Here is an 18,289-nt window from a genome sequence, read left to right on the forward strand (position 1 = left end):
AAGTGGAGAGTGGGACAACCAGCCCAGTGAAGTCCACCAGGTCACTGCAGGAAGCACCCTGGGCCCTGGAGCTGGGGGAGTGGGAGCAGAGGGCTTCAGCCACACTCCCCTGACATCTGCATCCAGCCCAGCAACAGCCAAGCCACTGCTGGAATCCCCCTTGTCTCCAGGGCAGGAATGAAGGGGGTACCACTGGCTTCAAGCAGGCCCCCCTCCTTCCTCCTTCTCCCACTCTATTTCCTTTCCCCTTCTCCTAGCTCCCTCCCCCAACTGCTCTGCAACAACCTCTTAGACTGTAAAAAAAAATATTAATAAATAAATAAAAAACAAAGTGGAGGTTGGGAAATAAACCCCCACAGCATTGAGGGGCAGTCATGCCAGTGAAGTTTCTGGTTGCGTGGTTACATGGAGTGTGTTGAGATACTCTCTCCAAGGTCACAGACAAGTTGCTGCACTTGTGCCACCGACTGTGAAGAATGCACAGGGCTGGTTAGGCCCTTTTGGATTTTGGAGGCAACATGCACCACATTACTGGTGACCACTTCAACCCAGCTGCAAAGTTCCTCATGGCCGCCTGCATGGTGTGAGTGGGGCTCAGAACAAGAGAAGACTTTGTACAAGTTCAGGCTATTGTAGAGACTGCTCTGCCTCTTGGGCACTCTGCAGCATACTACCAGCCACCCGGTACATTTGTAGGAGGCACTGTCAGCCTGTGACTCCCAACTGATGTAGGGCACACTTGGTAGATCCCTAAACTGTAAACACCACTTTCTTCCCAAGGGCAACACGTGCACCCCTGAGACTGTATTTCTTACGTGGCCGTTCCATAATAACTTTTCCTGCCTCCCGATAATACAGAGACTTGTATTCCTCCTAAGAGGAGAAAGCCTCATATGGACTGTTTGAGTGTTTACGGAAATGCCAATTTGGTTCTGAAAAGCATCCAGGCCTACCCTGCGTCACTGGCCAGGCTTGCTGTGCATCATAGCATTGCCTTAGATTTCCTTCTCGTGGGCCAAGGCAGAGTCTTTGTAATTGCTAATACATCCTGTTGAACTTGGATCAAGGCCTCAGGTCAAACAGAAAAATCAATACTAAAGCTCGTGAAGCCAGCCACCTACCTTCTCAGGGAAACCCCGTGTTTTATCAGATGTGTTCCAGGTTTGCGTTCACCGTTGATTAGCCTGATTTTGGTGCTCGGAGTCCTGTAGATATAAGCCTCAATTCAATGCTATAGAAGACAGATCAAATATTTCCCCGAGTTTCTGTCAGTCACATTAATTACAGGGGCTGAAGGAGAGTCGTGCTCATGGGGAAATGTGCAGAAGCCAAGACCTTGTAGAATGAGTGGTGACTATTGCTGGGGGCAGTTCTCCCTGGTCCCTCGTGTTCCTGTGCTTCTGCAAACAGAGGCGCTGATGGCCTTTGGTGCAGACTGTCCTTCGCAGCATGTTTGTAGAGTGAACGACCTTGGACGATGGAGATGGTGCTTCCTCTCAGAGCAGATGCAATTTGATTCACTGTCTGTATCATAAAGATAATGCGGAGACGTTTAGGCCGGTTCGCTTGCTTATCACAGATTCAGGTTCCCTAAGGTCAGGTTCCTCAGCTGTGATGCAGACCCACGGAGCGCGTCATCCACATGGGCTTCTCGTGTCATTTGCAATGGGACTTGGGAGGCGAGGAGAACCAGTGCTAATATGACGTTCATTCTCTTTGCCACTCTGTAAATAATACAAATCCTTGAATCTGAGCCTGGTGTCTCATGTTTCTGAATATCCATGAATCGGTGGCAGGCGAACTTGTTAGTCTACAAGTAGGATAAAAATCTCAGACCTAGTTCAGTTTCTGATATGCCCTTGAAGTAGTTTTTCTTGTCCCCTGGAACAATGCCAGGGTTTGTCAGTCAAGGGTGCTAGAGGAATATTGGAAAAGGACAGTGTCTGTCTTCCTGGTCCTGGTATGCTCCTCTTGCCAGACGCTGCAGTTCACGGTTTCTCTGGCAATGGGCTCCAGCAGGACACAGTTTCTCCAAACATGTGTGCCTGCTTGAATGGGTTCTCACATGCCTAGTTCCTGCACTATATAGCCACTATGATGCCCAGTGGCCCATAGCTTCCCTTGGTACCCTTCAGGCAGTTTGCAGCAGAGGGACACCAACAAGGCACTTTTTAAGGAATAGCTTTCCTGGCACCCCTTCTAGTTACCTATGACCATTTCCTTCTGAAATAAGGTCTAGATCTTGTCCCAGGAGTAGTGGCTGTTCCTTATATACATGACTCCCTGTTTCTATCTCTTGGTTTGACCCTGGCAAATAAAGCACCCTAAGTACTTGCTACTTTCTGCTCATATGATTTAATCAGCACAATGTCATCCATGTAGTGGACCACAGTGATGTTTGTGAGAAAGTCATGATCACAATCTCCACACACTATCTTACAGCAGAAAGCAGGAGAATTGCCATATACCTGAGGCGGACTGTAGAGGTACAGTGTTGGCCCTGCCGGATAAGGTGAGATGGCTTCTGTTATTCCCTACAAATTGGTATGGAGTAAAAGGCATCAGCCAGGTCAGTGCTGCGTGCCAAGTGCCACGTGCTGTGTTTTGTTGCCCCAATAATGATACCACAGCTGGGAGAGCAGCTGGGATGGGAGTCACTGCATGAGTAATTTAAGATCATTCACAGACATAATATTGATTTTTTCTTTCCAATCTGGATGCTATCTGTCTGTCTATGTCTGTCTGCCTGTCTATCTATCTATCGGTCTGTCTGTCTGTCTGTGTATCTACCTATCACTTGTTTGTTCATTTTTTCCAAACACGTTTCATTTTGTTTAGTTTGTTTTGGCTAGAACTTTGAGAATAACGTTGAATGGAATGGTGATAGCCACCTAACTTGTCTTATTCCCGATCTTAAGGAGAAAGCATTCAGCCTTTTGTTACATAGTCATTAGAGTAATGGCTCCCCGAAGACGCTCATGTCCTAGTTCCAGGAACCTATGGACATGTTACCTTACATGGCCAAAGGGAATGAAAGCAGATGGAATTGAGGTTGCTAATCAGGTGCCCTTAACATAAAAAATCTTTCTAGATTATCTAGGTGAGCCCAATATAATCACAAGGACCCTTAAAAGTGGACAAGGGTGTCGGCAGAAGGAGTCCCAGAGAGATGGCACAGAGAGACAATCTTGGCTGGAGTTTCTGGCTTTGAAGATGGAGGAATAGGGCTGCTATAGAGTTCTCTAGAGACACTGAACCAATAGGACATTCTGTTTATATTCACATCTGTGTATACATGTAGATATATCAAATTAAAAAATTGGCTCATGTGATTATGGATGATGCGAATCCCAAGATCTGCAGCCACGAGGATGGAGACTTAAGGAGCCGATGGTGTCGTTCCAGCCAAAAGCAAGTAGTTTGAGATCCAAGAAGAGCTGATGTCTCAGTCTGAGTCCAAAGGCAGAGAATGACCAGTGTGTCAGCTCAAGGCAATCAGGCAGAAGCAGTTTTCTCTCACTTGCCTTTTTGTTCTATTCCAGTCTTCAGGTGATTGTATAAGGCCTCCCACACTGAGGACGGTAACCTACTTCACTCGGTCTATGAACTCAAGTATTAATCTCATCCAGAAGCACCCTCACAGACACATCCAGAATTATGTTTGAACAAATGTCCAGGCACCTCGTGGCCCTGTCCAGTTGACACATAAAATTAACCATCACAAGAGACATGAGCCAAGGAATATGGGTGGCCTCTAGAATCTGGAAAAGTCAAGGAAACAGACTGTGCTCTAGAGCACCCAGAAGGAACACATCCCTGCTGACACCTTGATTTTAGCTCAGTGAGACCCATTTTGCACTCCTGACCTCCAGAACTTAAGGTAATAAGTTTGTGTTGTTGAAGCCTTTAAGTTTGTGAAAATTCAGTACAGCAGCAATAGGAAGCTAACATACATCATTAAGTATAATGTTAGACAGGTTTTTTATAGATGCCTTTATCAGAAATTTTCTTTCTGTTTTGAGTTTATTGGGTGTTTTTGTTACGACAGGGTTTTGGATTTTGTAAGCACTTCATCAGCATGTACTGAGAGGATCATATGTTTTGTTGTTGTTTTTCCTATATTCTATTGGTACAGTATATTGTATTAATTGAATTTTACTTGTTAAAGCAACTTTGCACTCCTGAAATAAATTTTACTTGGTAATGGTTTATAATCCTTTTTACATGTGGTTGGATTCAGTTGGCCAGTATTTGGGTGAAGATTTTTGTATCTCAATTCATAAGCGATATTGGTTGTAGTTTTCTTTGGTTGTCTTTGTCTTTGGTATCAGGACTCTTAGAATGAACTGAGAACTGTCCCCTCCTCTTCTGTTACTGAGAAGAGTTTGTGAAGTATTGGAATTAATTCTTCTTTAAATGTTTGGCAGAATTTACCACCTCTGTGTTTATCATGCTTGGAGTTCATTGAGCTTCTTGGATGTGTAGAATAATACTTTTCATCCAATTTAGGAAGCTTTCAGTCATTGTTTCTTTGAATACTTTTCAGTTCCCTTTTCTTGCTTCTGTCCTTCTGGTACTCAAACAACATTGTACGTTGCTGCACCTAATGGTTTCCCGTTTATCCTTGAGATTCTATTCATTTTTCTTCATTAATTTTCTCTTTGTTTTCTGATTGCAAATGTTTATTGATCTACTTTCACGTTTGCTGATTCTTTCTTTCAGCTCAAGTTTACTGTTGGGATTCTATAGTTATTTTAGTAATTGTACTTTCCAACTCTATAATTTTAGGTGGAACTGTTAAAACCATATTTTCTTTTTCTTTACTGGTATTCGCTGTTGATGAAAGACTGTAATCATCCCTTTCTTTACTTCATTATGCATGATTTTCTTATGTGGCGCTGCAGAGATGACCTAAAAGGTTTTAAGTGTGTTCTGTTCTGGGTCAGAATTTTCTCCTCAGTGCTCACTGGGCTGAACTTGCCAAAACTCAAACACAAGCCCTCATCGTGGGACTGGCTGAACTACAGTGACTGTTGAGCTGTGGGTGTTGCACGTTCTCTACAGCTAAAGTGAGGGCACTGGATGGGAGAGGATGGGATCCTGCAAGTTGGGATGGGGACATGTGGGAAGAAGACCCTGAGGAGGCTGGGGATATTGGACCCCTAAATCCTGATGAATCTTGTTTGCCGGAAATGAACTCCCCACCCCTCTCCAGAGACAGCGGCTTTTCCACCTCTGCCCGAGGGGATTAACTCTGCATTGTCTAAGGAAACAGTAATGGCTTCCCCGAGGCAATGACTGAGCAAGACAGTATTGATTCTGCTCAGGATGCAACCCCACCATCCTCTTTGATTCTAGACCTATCACTAGACTCAAGGCCCGGCAGGCCCCTAAAGGTGAGGTACAAAGTGTGACCCACGAGGAGGTGTGCTCCACTCCAAAAGAACTGCTTGAGTTTTCTAATTCATACATGCAGAAATCTGGAGAACACATATGGGAATGGATATTCAGGGTGTGGGATAATGGGGGAAGGAACCTAAAGTTGTATCAGACCAAATTTATTCATTTGAGCTCACTGAGCAGAGATTCTGCAGTTCAGATCGCAGCTTGGGGAGTTAAGCAAGGTCTAGCCGGTTGGGTGCTTGACTGAAATATGGGTCAAAAGACAGCCTACTGCGAGGGAGTTGGAGATGCCTGATCTGCCTTGGGTAACTGTAGAGGAAGGGATTCAAAGGCTTAGGGAGATTGGAAAGCTCGAGTGGATTTGTCATGTGAAGCTTAGTCGCTCACACTGGGGAGCCTCAGAAAACACACCTTTTACCAAGACCTTGAGACACAGTTTCCTGAGGGGAGCCCCAACATTCCTGAAGAGCTCTGGGATTTGTTTTAGTCCGTTTTGTGTTGCTATAACAGGACACCCGAGACTGGGTAATTTATAAAGAAAAGAGGTTTATTTGGCTTATGATTCTGGGAGGGTAGCATCTGACACAGGCCTCAGGCTGCTTCTGCTCATGGTAAAAAGTGGCAGGCAGTTGCCGGGTACAAGCAGATCACATGGCCAGAGGAAGCAAGAGAGACAGAGGAGGTGCCAGGGTCTTTTTAAGCAATCAGGTCTCGCGGGAACTAATAGAGCGAGAACTGACTCACTACCCCTCCCCCCCAGGGAGAGCATTAATTCATTCATGAGGGATCCACCCCAAGAATCAATCAGTTTCCAACACTGCCACACTGGGGATCAAATTTCCACGTGAGTTTTGGAGGGGACAACACATCCAAGCTCCATCATTCCGCCCCTGGCCCCCCAAAACTCATTTTCTTCTCACATACAAAATACAATCATTCTATCTCAACAGTCCCAAATGTCTTAGCCTGCTCCAGCACCAACTTAAAAGTCCAAAGTCCAAAGTCTCATCTGAGACCAAAAGCAAAAGTCCTTCCAGCTACGAACCTGTACAAGTCAAAAGGAAATTTATCTACTGCCAAGATACAACGGTGGAAGAGACATTGGGTACACATTCTCATTCCAAAAGGGAGGAATAGGCCAGAAGAAAGGAAAAACAGGCACCAAACGAGTCCGAAAGCCAGCAGGGCAGACATTCTGTCTTAAAGCTCCAAAATAATCTTCTTTAATTCAAAGTCCTGCATCCTGGGCACGATGGGGCACCTGGGTCCCCAAAGCATCCAGCAGCCTTGTTCCCACAGCTCTGCCAGGCACAGCCCACTAGGCCATGTTGGTGCCTGTGGCTTTTGCAGGCCTGCGTGGCACATTACCAGTGGCCCCGAAGTTCTGGTGTCCTGGTGGCAGCCCTGCTGCCTTGGTTCTACTAGACATTTCCCTGGTGGGGGCTCTCTGTGTGGGCTCTGACCCCACTTTCCTGCTTGGCATAGCTCTAGTGCATGGCCTCTGCAGTGGCTCCACCCCTGAGGCACATCTCTGCCTGGGTCCCCAGGCTTCTCCATACATTCTCTGGAATCTGGGTGGAGGCTGCCATGCCTCCACTGCTGTCATGTCCTGCCGGCCTGCAGACTTCACACAACGTGGATGCCTCCGAGGTTTCAGGCTTCTACTCTCCAGGGCTGCTGCACGAACCACAGTTGAGTCCGCTCTAGCCGGAGCATCTGGGATGCAGGGAGCAGGTTTCCGAGGGCAGCTGTGCCCCAGGTCTTTGCTCTAGGACAACTCGGTCCTTCTAGGCCTCAGGGCCTTTGATGGGTGGGGCACCCTTCCAGCCTTCTCAGATGCCTTTAGGACATTTTTTCCATTGTCCTGGTTCTCAGCATCTGGCTGCGTCACCGCCAGGATAATGTCTTTAGCAACCAGTTTATCTGCTTCGCCCTTGTGTTTTTCTCCTGCTCTCCGCTTCTCTACCGCATGGCTGGGCTGCACATATTCCAAAACTTTACTCTCTGCATCCCTTTTAATTTCTGGCTTTCCATCATGCCTTTTCCATCATAACTCAGAGTAGGCTCTTAAAAGCAACCATGCAGCTTCCTTAATGCTTTGCTGCTTAGAAATTTCTATGGCCAAGTGCTCTGGTTCACAACACTTAAGTTCCACCTTCCGCAAAGTCCAATGGCATGGACACATGCAGACAAATTCCTTGCTATGGTGGAGCAAGGGTGATCTTTTGTCCAATTCCCAATAAATTCCTCATTCCTTTCTGAGACCTCATCATCCACATGGCCTTTACTGTCCACATTTCTATCAGCACTCTGCTCGCCACCGCATAAGTCTCTAAGACATTCCAAACTTTCCCTCGTCTTTTTCTCTTCTTCGAAGTCCTCCAAACTTCTCCAACCCTTGCCCATTACCCAGATCCAAAGGTGCATCCACATTTTCAGGTTTCTGTTTAGTAACACCCCAGTCCTCGGTACCAATTTTCTCTTTTAGTCTGTTTTGTGTTGCTATAACAGGATATCTGAGACTGGGTAATTTATAAAGGACGGAGGTTTATTTGTCTTCTGATTCTGGGATGGTTGCATCTGGCACGGGCCTCAGACTGCTTCTGGTCATGGCGGAAAGTGGCAGGCAGCCAGCAGGTACAAGCAGATCACATGGTGAGAGGAAGCAAGGGAGAGAGAGGAGGTGCCAGGGTCCTTTAAACAATCAGCTCTCGCGGGAACTAATAGAGCGAGAACTCACTCACTACCCCTCCTACCCCAGGGAGAGCATTAATCCATTCATGAGGGATCTGCCCCCATGACTCAATCAATTTCCAAATAGATAGGAAGCCTACAGAATTCTTCCTTAATTCATATAAGCAGAAAAGTTCTAGATCAAGTAAAAAAAGTGTAACTCAAATCATAAAAACAAAATCACATCCCCTTAATCAATTCCTAGACTTGAGTGTTCACAGACCCAGAAGCCTATTGGAAAACAGGCTTTGAGCCTGAGAATTTTATATATTTCCATTTAAGAAACACTTACTGTGTTAGGCTTACCACGTGCCAAGTCGTCCTCTGAGATCTTTATAAATGTCTGCTCTGCACTGAGGTACTGTGACTATCTCCACCTTACAGATAGGGAAGCTGAGATGCAGAGAACCGAGAACTTATCCAAGGCCACAGAGCCAGTAAATGGAGAAGGCAGGATTTAAACCCAGGCAGCCTAGGGTCTGAGTCGATGCTCTAAACCACGTGGCTAGGCTGCGACTCCCCTATAGCCTGGATTGGAGCACGAATGGGCTTAGGGCAGCAGCTAACCAAGGAGTTGGAAATGAAGTGCTTTGCCTGCCCTAACCAGGCTCTGGTGAGGAAGGCTGGCCACGTCTCCTATTGTACCACGGAGGGATCAGGCCATGGTGGCCTATGCAACCGCTGTGAGACCTCTGCCCTGCATCCCCAGGAGCTGGGAAGCCATATGAGCCTGTCCCTGCCAAGCCTTTGGGAAACTCCCCTCCCAAGACTCCCCCTGATGGGCAGGATTGGTCTTCCTGGTCCCTGCATTCCTCAGGGGAGCAGGTCCTCCAGCTCTCACTGGTCTGCTTGTGTTTACGTCTGAGGAGCCAGGTCACGTCACTGTGTTAGGCATGGCCCTGAGAGAGCGGGGTGGAGGCGGCACCTCATATAAGCAGGGCAGGTCCTCCTCACCCGAGTTCTCAGGCTGGTTTCTCAGGGCAGCATCTCTTCGCAGCCCCAGAACATGGCTGTCTTGGGGCTGGTGCTCCTAGCGGCGGTGCCCACCTTCTTTCTGGTCGTGTTTGTCTGGGCCGTCTTTGAGCACTTCCTCACTGCAGATGTCCCTTCCACCATCCACCATCCTGCCAAGTTCAGGTTTCTGCACTGCATATTCCTTTACGTGATTGATTTGGTGAGTAATCCTAGGCCCCGTCATGGGCTGGGGTCTCTTTCTCTCTCTCTCTCTGTATCTTACCCTCCCTTTTCCTCTTTCACTTCCCTTCTTTCTCTGTTTTTGGTCTCCCCCAAGAGAGAATTCCTTCCCTTTGTTCCTTTCTTTCTTTTCTCTTTCCCACCCTTCCTAACTCACTCTTTTTTTTTTCTCTTCAGCATCTCTAGTTTACTGAGTGCCAATCACTGGACTCTTTTCTGAGGATGAAACACCAATTTCAGACCCAGTCCCTGTCCTCTGGGGGCTTGTGGCCTGACGGGGACTGACACCATCAGTGCAGTATCTGTCACCTTCAGTGCACTTACTTGCCTACAGGTGTTTTTCCCTGTATAGATTGTCAGCCTCTTGAAGGCAGGCACGGTGTCATAAACCTTGGAAAGGCCAGCTCCAAGCACAGGGCTAGTGCTTACCAGGTGCTTTCTGTTTGTTAAGGAAATCATAAATCAACTCACCTAGCATTTCAGAGTGGTCTCCCCAGCCAGGGTCGGAGCAGGGATTTTGGGGTGGGGATGGGGGAAGACCAGCACATGCCCAGAGTTGCAGCGTACTTGGAAATAATGGTGTGGCATCTGGTAGAAGGCAGGCAACTTGAGTTAACCCCAGTGTCCCAACCCTTGGTGGAGACCTTAGAGCTGCCAAACAGTTCACACTGATTGCATCTGAGGGCAGCAGTGATGGAGAAGATGAAGGGCGTGTAGGGATAAGAATATACGCTGCAGTCAGGTGGTCTGAGTGTGCATTGCGGCACACCACGCACTAGCTGTGTGACCTTGTGCCATTTACTTAACCTCTCTGCATCTGTTTCCTCATCAGGGGATAATCGTGTCTATCTCATCAGGTTGGTAGAATAAATAGATGACAGGTGGTAATGGTTAATATGCTTAGAAAGGTTTGGTAAATAAATGAAATATGTTTGCATGTTGCTGGAATTTTTCACCCTGGGTACGGCTCGCCTTTAGAGAAATCAAGTCTAGTTTATGCATGCATGAGTGCTATTGACCTAAGGAGACAGGCCAAGTTAGTAGTAAGTGCTCTTGTCTCTCTTGTTTCCCCTGGTATTGTGCTTCCCTGAAGGTCAGTCTGCCTCAAGCAAGTGGCTGCCATGGGGGTGGTCACGCCTAAGGCCATGCAATGACCTTTAACTGTCCTTCTGGCAGATCCACTTTGCACAGTTGGTGAGTTGTCAGTGTCAAGATATAAAGAACACATATCGCTTTTCCAAAATGCAGGTTATCTCTATCAGCAGGTCTTTCCAGAGATAACTTTTCCTTTGTACAAAAATGCATCTTTTGCTTAAGAAGGTGGTAGCGTCCTGCATTGCAGCAATACATCCCAGAACTATACGTAAAATAAGAACACGTTCTGCACATGTGTAGCCCTGGGCCATCCCTTCTCTCTCCCTACCCCTGAACAGACCTCCCTAACCGAACACGTTACTCTTTTCTGTTGAACACAAACCCAGCTTAAGAATCCTTCAGAACCCTGAGCTCCTGGCACGCAATGCCGAGTGTCAACACAGGTGATCAACCGCCTTTGTCACCTCTGACTGGTACAGCCCAGCACAGAGCCAGAGAGATCCGGGCTGCCGCCAGCGCCCTGGACAACCGGCTCTGCTCACTTCAATGCCTCCCTCCCACTCAGCCCCAAACTGGCTGCTGCTTTGGCCAGAGGCTTTGGGAGGAAAAGTCTGAGAATCTAAGCCCCTATCTGGATGAACCCAGAAACCACTGCTTCCCGGTGAGCCCCGTGCACGCAGGAGGCAGCGAGAAACAGACAGCCCAGCAATCGTGCGTGACAGGGACACCTGCAGCTGACCCTAACCTTCCCTGACGTCTCATGTCTTTTTCTTCCCTTCAACAGGGGACTGTATTTGAGAAGCTGGGAATTTGCTCCATGCCCAAATTTTTCCGTTTTCTCCATGACATAACGACAATAAAGAAGGACCTTCACGTGGCGGTGACCAACCTGCGTTTTGGGACGATCCCCGTGAGGCTGTTCCAGCCCAAGGCAGCGTCCTCCAGCCCCCGGCGAGGCATCATCTTCTACCATGGAGGGGGTGGAGTATTTGGAAGCCTGGGTAGGAGCTTCCCTGTGGCCTCACTGACACGCGCAGCCTTGCCCACGCCTCCCACGTGGAACTTTCTGGAGTAACTCACAGGAGTCCGTAGCTGGAGATTTTTATAGGGAGTCCAGAGTGAGGGCTTTGGGCTCAAGTCAGAATATGGTGCTGTAGACTCCATGGGCAATTTTTTCTATTCTGTTACAGGGTAGTGTAGGTCAAGGTGGGGACAGTAATGTCACAGCAGGGCTGGCATGGGGCTGTCTATTGACGGCTCTTTCTTCCCTCTCACCGCCATCTGCCCGTGTGTCTGCTCTGCCATGATCCAAACCCATGCATTTCCCTCCAGCTCCGCAGTTCCACCCCGACCCAGACCCGTCTTCTCTTGCCCGCCCCCTTCACCCTGCCCCCCAGCACCTGCTGTCCCTGCCTCACCCCTCCCCGCTCACATCTGCTCTTTACCTGGCAGCCAGGGCAGGTTTTAAAAATACCAGTCAGAGCTTGTCGGTCTCATACTTCAACCTGTCCTGTGCCCTTTGATGAAGCCCTATGTCCTCCCCACAGCCTGTGAGTCCCTGACCCAGCTGGCCCTGCCACCTCCCCGAATGGTCCCCTGCACCTCCCTCCTGCTTTCCCTCTGCTGTAGCCCCTCTGTGCATCCCTGTGCCACAGACACGCCGGGCTCCTTCCCACCCTGAGCCTTCTGGACTTGCTGTTTGTTTGGCCTCAAAAGACGATCCTCTCTGATTTTGCGTGGCTGTCTACCCCTGGTTCTTCTGGTGTCATCTCACATGTCCCTCCCCTGAGTGGCCTCCCTGAACATCTCATGTAAAGAGCTCTCCCTGCCCACTTGCTGCCCCGTCTCCCTCCCCAGCATCACCCTTCTGAACCTTCTTCTTGGCTCTTGCTTCAATCTGAACTCATCTCGTTGATTCCCGGGGTCTTTGATCACTGCTTGCCTCCCCTGACTGACTACGGAAACTCCAAGACTGTAGCAGGAAAGACATCCGTTTTGTTTGTGGCGGATCCCTATTCATTTTAGGTTTTGAATGAATGAATGCATGAATAAATGGATGGATGAGTGAGTAATTGGATGAAAGATGCGTTTTCAAGCAAACAAATGGATGGATGTGCGGCTGGACGGATGAACACCTGGATGCAGGTGAGAAAGTTTGTCCAAGTAGAAAGTTGATTTCTGCTGCCATGGAACTGCCCTGAGAGTGGGGTGTCCTGCCACCTGGTGGTGGAGATAACTAAGGCCATTCCATGTTTGCACGTGTAGCCATGGTGCTCTCCCCTTGCTCAGAAGTTAACGAGGAATATCTCCCTGCGGCCGAACCCAGCCTTGTCCAAGCTCACTCTTCCCTTTCAGAAGCCCCTGGGAGCCCCCTTGAGGTGTCTGGGGCTGTTTGTGTTCTGCTGTTGGGGGAGAATGTCATCTCCAAAGGCAGAACCAGGAATCATTCAGCAAATATGTACTGGGCACCTTCTTTGTGTCAGACCTTTTCCAGGCATGGGGGACACGGTGGAGAACAGGAAAGACCCAGTCCCTGCCCCGAGTGACCTGACAGTCAGTGAGCTAGACAGAGAGGGAGAGGACAGATGCGTAGGGCGGTTTCAGGTAAAGAGAGCGCAGCACGATGCAGCAGACACGAGTGTGAGCGTCACTCCAGGGCAGGTCTCTAATCAGAGAGACTCTCCAAGAAGGTAAAATTTGAGCTTAGGAGGAGCAGCCCTATGGAAGCCGGGGGAAGAGATTTCTAAGGTGGGGCTGGCACTGGGCCCAAATATAAGGGACACCAAAAAACTCCATAATATTTGAGTGCACTATTTACAGAAAATAGTATAAATGCAAAAAATATACCATGAAGAAAATACCAAAATTTATATAGAGGCAGAATCCAAAGGGCTGAGGGACTTGTTCAAGTACAATATAGGAACATGTGTATTTAAAGTTTTGATTACTTTGCTCGTCATGGAATTTTTTGGCATTCATTTTTATTTCTTCAAGTATTGTATCAAAATATTATTGATGTGGATGAGTGTTTCGGTGCCCTCTTGATTTTGTGCCCAAGGCAGATGCCTGACCCTGGTCCCAGACTTAATAACTCCTACAGACCTGCCTTTTGAGAGCTTCATATGTACTGTTCCACCAATAGAAACATCCCATCCAACCATTGTTTATTTCTTAAATAATATGAATATATAAACTTATTATTAATATTCCAGGGCGGGCATGCCTAACTTCCCTAGTCTCGGCTTTGTCCATTTCAAATCATCAAGCCCTCCTGGTCTTCAGCTTCCCCCGCTGTAAAAGAAAACCGTATGGAAGGTGAGCCAGAAGGAACATTCGAGCCCTGACATTCAGGAGACTTGCGGAAGATGTCTGACTTGGCCTGTCTTTTTGGCTTTACCCAAGCATAGCTGTCCAGAGTCACTTCAGAGGAGGCAATAGTAGGAGCAAAGAAAGGGTGACATACCCAGTGCCGACATTGTGAGCTGGCTCTTCCTGGGGGATGAGGGCCCTACTCATGAGCTGTTGCTGTGACTGGTTTTGTCTTACAGATTTTTATCACAACGTGTGCAGTTTTCTGGCCCAGGAGACCGACTCTGTGCTGCTGTCTGTTGGGTGAGTTTGGGACAGCTGATGGGTTTACATGAGTGGGAGAAGGCAGGGTGAGCTTGTGCATGATGTGTAGAACAGAGGGAAGCCCCAGTCCCCAGAGGCACTCGTGTACCTGCACCCACGGGGACAGGTACAGCACTGTCAAAAATAGCAAAAATCAGGAAACCACGCAAATGCCCATCAACTGGGGAGTGCATGAATAGACCAAGGTATAGGGAATATTAAATTACATAGCTATTCAGGTAATATGGAATGTTATATAAACATTTAAATAAATGAACTGGAAAGGTACATCATACTGTGAATGAATCTTAGTATGTAGCATAAAACATAAATAAAAATTTTAAAAAATGATATAAAGCCTTAAGCTTATTTTATAAAGTTAAAACAATTAAAATCAAAAGAATACTTCCTCGGAATACAAATAGACACAATAAAATGATGTAAAAAGGAATGATGGATACTGAATCCAGAGCATCCCTTCTCTCAGTTGGGGGAGGCAGCGAGATGGGGGGCCTGATGGGAGGGTTGGCTGAAGGTTACAATCCAGGTCCTGGCTGTTGTTTGGGGTGATGGTTCTGCAAGCGCTTATTGCATATTGTTAGAACAAATGAATGAGCGAATGAATGAACAAACTGCTGGCCATGCAGGAGCCAATGTCTTAAGACAAGTCTGGTCCTTTGAATACAAAAAGGCGAGGCGAGGGGTCCTTTGGGTGGATGCAGGGGACAGTGGGGGCTACTCACTGCGATTTGGGGCCTTGGTTTAGAGATTACAAGTCACCAGGAAACAGTTTAGAGAAGGCAATTGAAAGAAGTGAAAAACTGGCCTTTTAGATTCTGTCTCTATGATGAAGTCCCTCAAAGCTTGGCTGCCCCCGGTTCGGGTAGAACAGTACAGCTGGGTGGCTGAAAGCAAGTCACTTAGCATCTCTGATGAGACTCAGAAGGCAGCATCTTTCTGGTATTCATCCGCGCACCTCCCAGCTGGCTTACCGTGGTGCCTGAAATTCCACCATTACAGTCTCCATCTCTGACGGCTTTTATGATAATAAAAAGATCCTTTAAACAGGTGGCACATAAAGGTATCGATAAGCACCTGCATGAATCCCTTGTAGGAAATTGCTTAGTATATCATTGTTTCCAGATACTTGGGAAGACCTGGCACATGGCCAGACCCGTTTTGAGAGAGTGGCTGGTGGAGTTACTGAGACAGAGCAGAGGCTTCCGGCCTCCTAGGGCTGCAGGTGGACAGTGCCTGGGAGAAGACTCCCTGAGAGGACACTGAAAAGAGGGAAGATGTCTACGGTCCGAATGTTCCCTAATTTCTCATCGTGACGAAAATGGGGCTTTCTACCCAAGCTGTTGTTGAAGGGATGGGTCTTTCGACCTTTTGGTTGTGCAAAGCCTTCAACTCTGGGTTGGGTTCTTAGTCAGTTCAGGCTGCTATAACAAATGACCATAGATGGGGTGCCTTAAACAACAGGCACTCATTCCTGACAGCTGTGGAGGCTGGAGGCAGGTGCCAGCATGACTGGGTCCTGGTGAGGGTCCTCTGCTAGGATGCAGATGGTTAACTTCTCCTTGTATCCTAACATGGCAGAAGGAGAAGCCAAAGGAGTATTCACTTCTAGAAATGGGAAAACGGAAGGTGGAGTTTTGCTTGCTGCTACCTGGTGCTGGGGCCACCTCCCTGCAAGGACCCTTCCGAGTAGCATGTGTTTTGCCTGAGTTTAAGTGGGAACCCATGTTGATAGCATTGATTTGTTTATCAATATATCGCTCATCAAGGAAATGTTTCAAGTTTATGCTGCAATCAATCAAACCTCATTTTCAAAGATGAGGTTTTCGAGTAAATTTTAAAGAAAACAAAATTGAAGGTTTAAAGGAAGGCAGCGGTTTTCAAACCGGTTACTTTGAATCCTAGAGTTCACGCCCCCATAGCCCTGAATGTTTTTGAGGTGGCTATGGAGGTCCGAGAGGAAGAAGACAGAGTAAAAGTGTAGATTCCTTATCCTTGGGCAAAACCAGAACAACTGAATTGAGGTGTTTTATATGCTGGGACTCCTTGTATCATTTTAATAGAAAAAAATCATTCTCTTGCTCCAACAAAGTTCGAAAGCCACTAGTCTAAGCTGTCATTTTTCCTTAGGAGCTTCTTCCAAATTTAATCTTACAAGTAGAATATACCTTATTGATGCTTTTAAATTATAGATTGTGAAAACAGGAAAGAAGATTAGCCCGAACCTCAACCAAAAATTAAAGATGATAATAACTGTTTAAAATAGGCTTTCAAATACAAGCAGTTTAGCCAAACTGTTTCTGTATTTAAAATTCATTCCTCTATTACCCAGTGTTCATTCTCACATGAGCCAGCTTGTGCTTTACTGTTTGTTTTTTTTTTTTAAATATGACCGGTCAGGGGATCTTAACCCTTGACTTGGTGATGTCAGCACCAAGCTCACCCAGTGAGCAAACTGGCCATCCCTATATGGGATCCGAACCCGCGGCCTTGGTGTTGTCAGCACCATACTCTCCTGAGTGAGCCACGGGCCAGCCCAATGCTTTACTGTTTTTAATGGCTTATTTTGAAGTCCTTTTTCTTGCCCTTGAATTCCTTAAAGGAGACATACTCTGAGCATAGACCTCAAGATGCTTTCTTTAGCTCAAACCTTGCCACGTTTTCCACCAGCCTCTGATGCCTTCCACAGCTTGAGCTGTCTTTTTTCCTGTCTAGCTTACTTTTTCCCTCCCTTTACCGTCAGAAAACCTCCATCTTTCGTCCTCTCTCCAAGCCTGGAAGAGAAGGCAACTCTTTGAGTCACTGGGTAAGAAGAAGACTTGGTCATGAAATTTTTGGTTATTAAAAGCATTCAGCTTGAAAGAAACTTCCCCTTGACTTTATTTTTTCCCATTCCTTTTTCTACTGACAAGCAGTGAGACTGACAGTAGCTTCATTTGCCTTTTTTTTTTTTTTTTTTTTTTTGTCATTGCTGGTTGTTTTGCTTTCAAATCAAATAGCTTTAGAGTCACACAGTCTTGGATGGAGTTTCTACATCTATGGGAAGCAGACCGAGCACAGGTGTGGAGTCAGGATTCCTGGCCTCCGTGACTCTGGGCAGGTTACTCAAATCCTCATAGAAACAAAAATGGGCTAAAAATCCTTGCATCCTAGGGCTATTCTGAGGATTTAATCAGATAAAGTCTTGTAACGGGGGTTGAGGACACTGTTGCAATGGCCCTCCGAGAAGCCGTCCGCCCTGGTGTGCTCTCTTCCTGTCTGCTCTGCAGGTACCGCATGCTTCCTGACCACCACTACCCTAGCATTTCCCGAGACTGCCTGAACGCCTCTATTCACTTCCTGAAGGGCCTGGAAGCCTATGAGGTGGACCCGTCCCGGGTTGTCGCCTGTGGAGACAGCGCTGGAGGATGGGTGGCTGCCACGATCACCCAGACCTTGGTGGGCAGATCAGATCTTCCCCGAATCCGGGCTCAGGTCATGATCTATCCGATCGTCCAGGCGGTCAATCTGCAGTTGCCGTCTTATCAGCAGAACCAAAATGTCCCATTTTTCTCCCAGAAGCTCATCCTGACATGTCTGTGTAACTATCTGGCCATTGACGAATCCTGGAAGGAAGCCATCCTGAATGGCGCTTATATACCCCCGGATGCCTGGAGGAAGTACAGGAAGTGGGTCGGCTCTGACAACATCCCCAAGAAATTCAAGAACAGAGGCCACCAACCCAGGTCTCCCAGTCCTTTTAATGAGGCTGCCTATCTGGAAACCAAACATATTTTGGATGTAGAAAATTCACCCCTCTTAGCGGACGATGAGACCATCGCTCGGCTTCCTGAGGCCTTCCTGGTGAGCTGTGAGAATGACATCCTCCGTGATGACACCTTGCTCTATAAGAAACGCTTGGAGGACCAGGGGGTGCCTGTGACATGGTACCATGTGGACGATGGCTTTCACGGATGCTTGAACTTATTTGATAATAAGACTTTCTCTTTCCCTTGCTCCCTGAAAATTGTGAACGCTCTGGTCAGTTATATAAAGGGCATATGATAGTGAACTTGGGGATCTGAGTAGGTGTGACAGGTATGGACACTTCCACAAGCTGGGTCCTTTCTTGAGTTCTATGTTATTGATTAAAGAGAAGTCAAATCAATGCTTGGTCTGGGTGGGAGGATGAGAAGGGATGCAAGAGCAGCCTTGCTGACTATTCCAGAAAATCCATAGTACGTCTGTTCCTGTC

At 47.3% G+C, this 18,289-nt stretch overlaps 1 protein-coding gene across 1 annotated transcript; it reads left to right on the forward strand.

The window, feature by feature from the left end:
• Positions 1–9,142: 9,142 nt before the first annotated feature.
• Positions 9,143–18,289, forward strand: LOC134384063 (arylacetamide deacetylase-like 4). The gene is made up of 5 exons (XM_063105702.1): positions 9,143–9,310; positions 10,507–10,524; positions 11,210–11,426; positions 13,974–14,037; positions 17,325–18,289. The coding sequence occupies exons 1-5, from the start codon at positions 9,143–9,145 to the stop codon at positions 18,097–18,099; spliced, it is 1,242 nt and encodes a 413-aa protein (XP_062961772.1). The 3' UTR covers positions 18,100–18,289.

Source organism: Cynocephalus volans, chromosome 8, assembly GCF_027409185.1.
Source record: "Cynocephalus volans isolate mCynVol1 chromosome 8, mCynVol1.pri, whole genome shotgun sequence".
In the NCBI taxonomy this organism is placed as follows: Eukaryota; Metazoa; Chordata; class Mammalia; order Dermoptera; family Cynocephalidae; genus Cynocephalus; species Cynocephalus volans.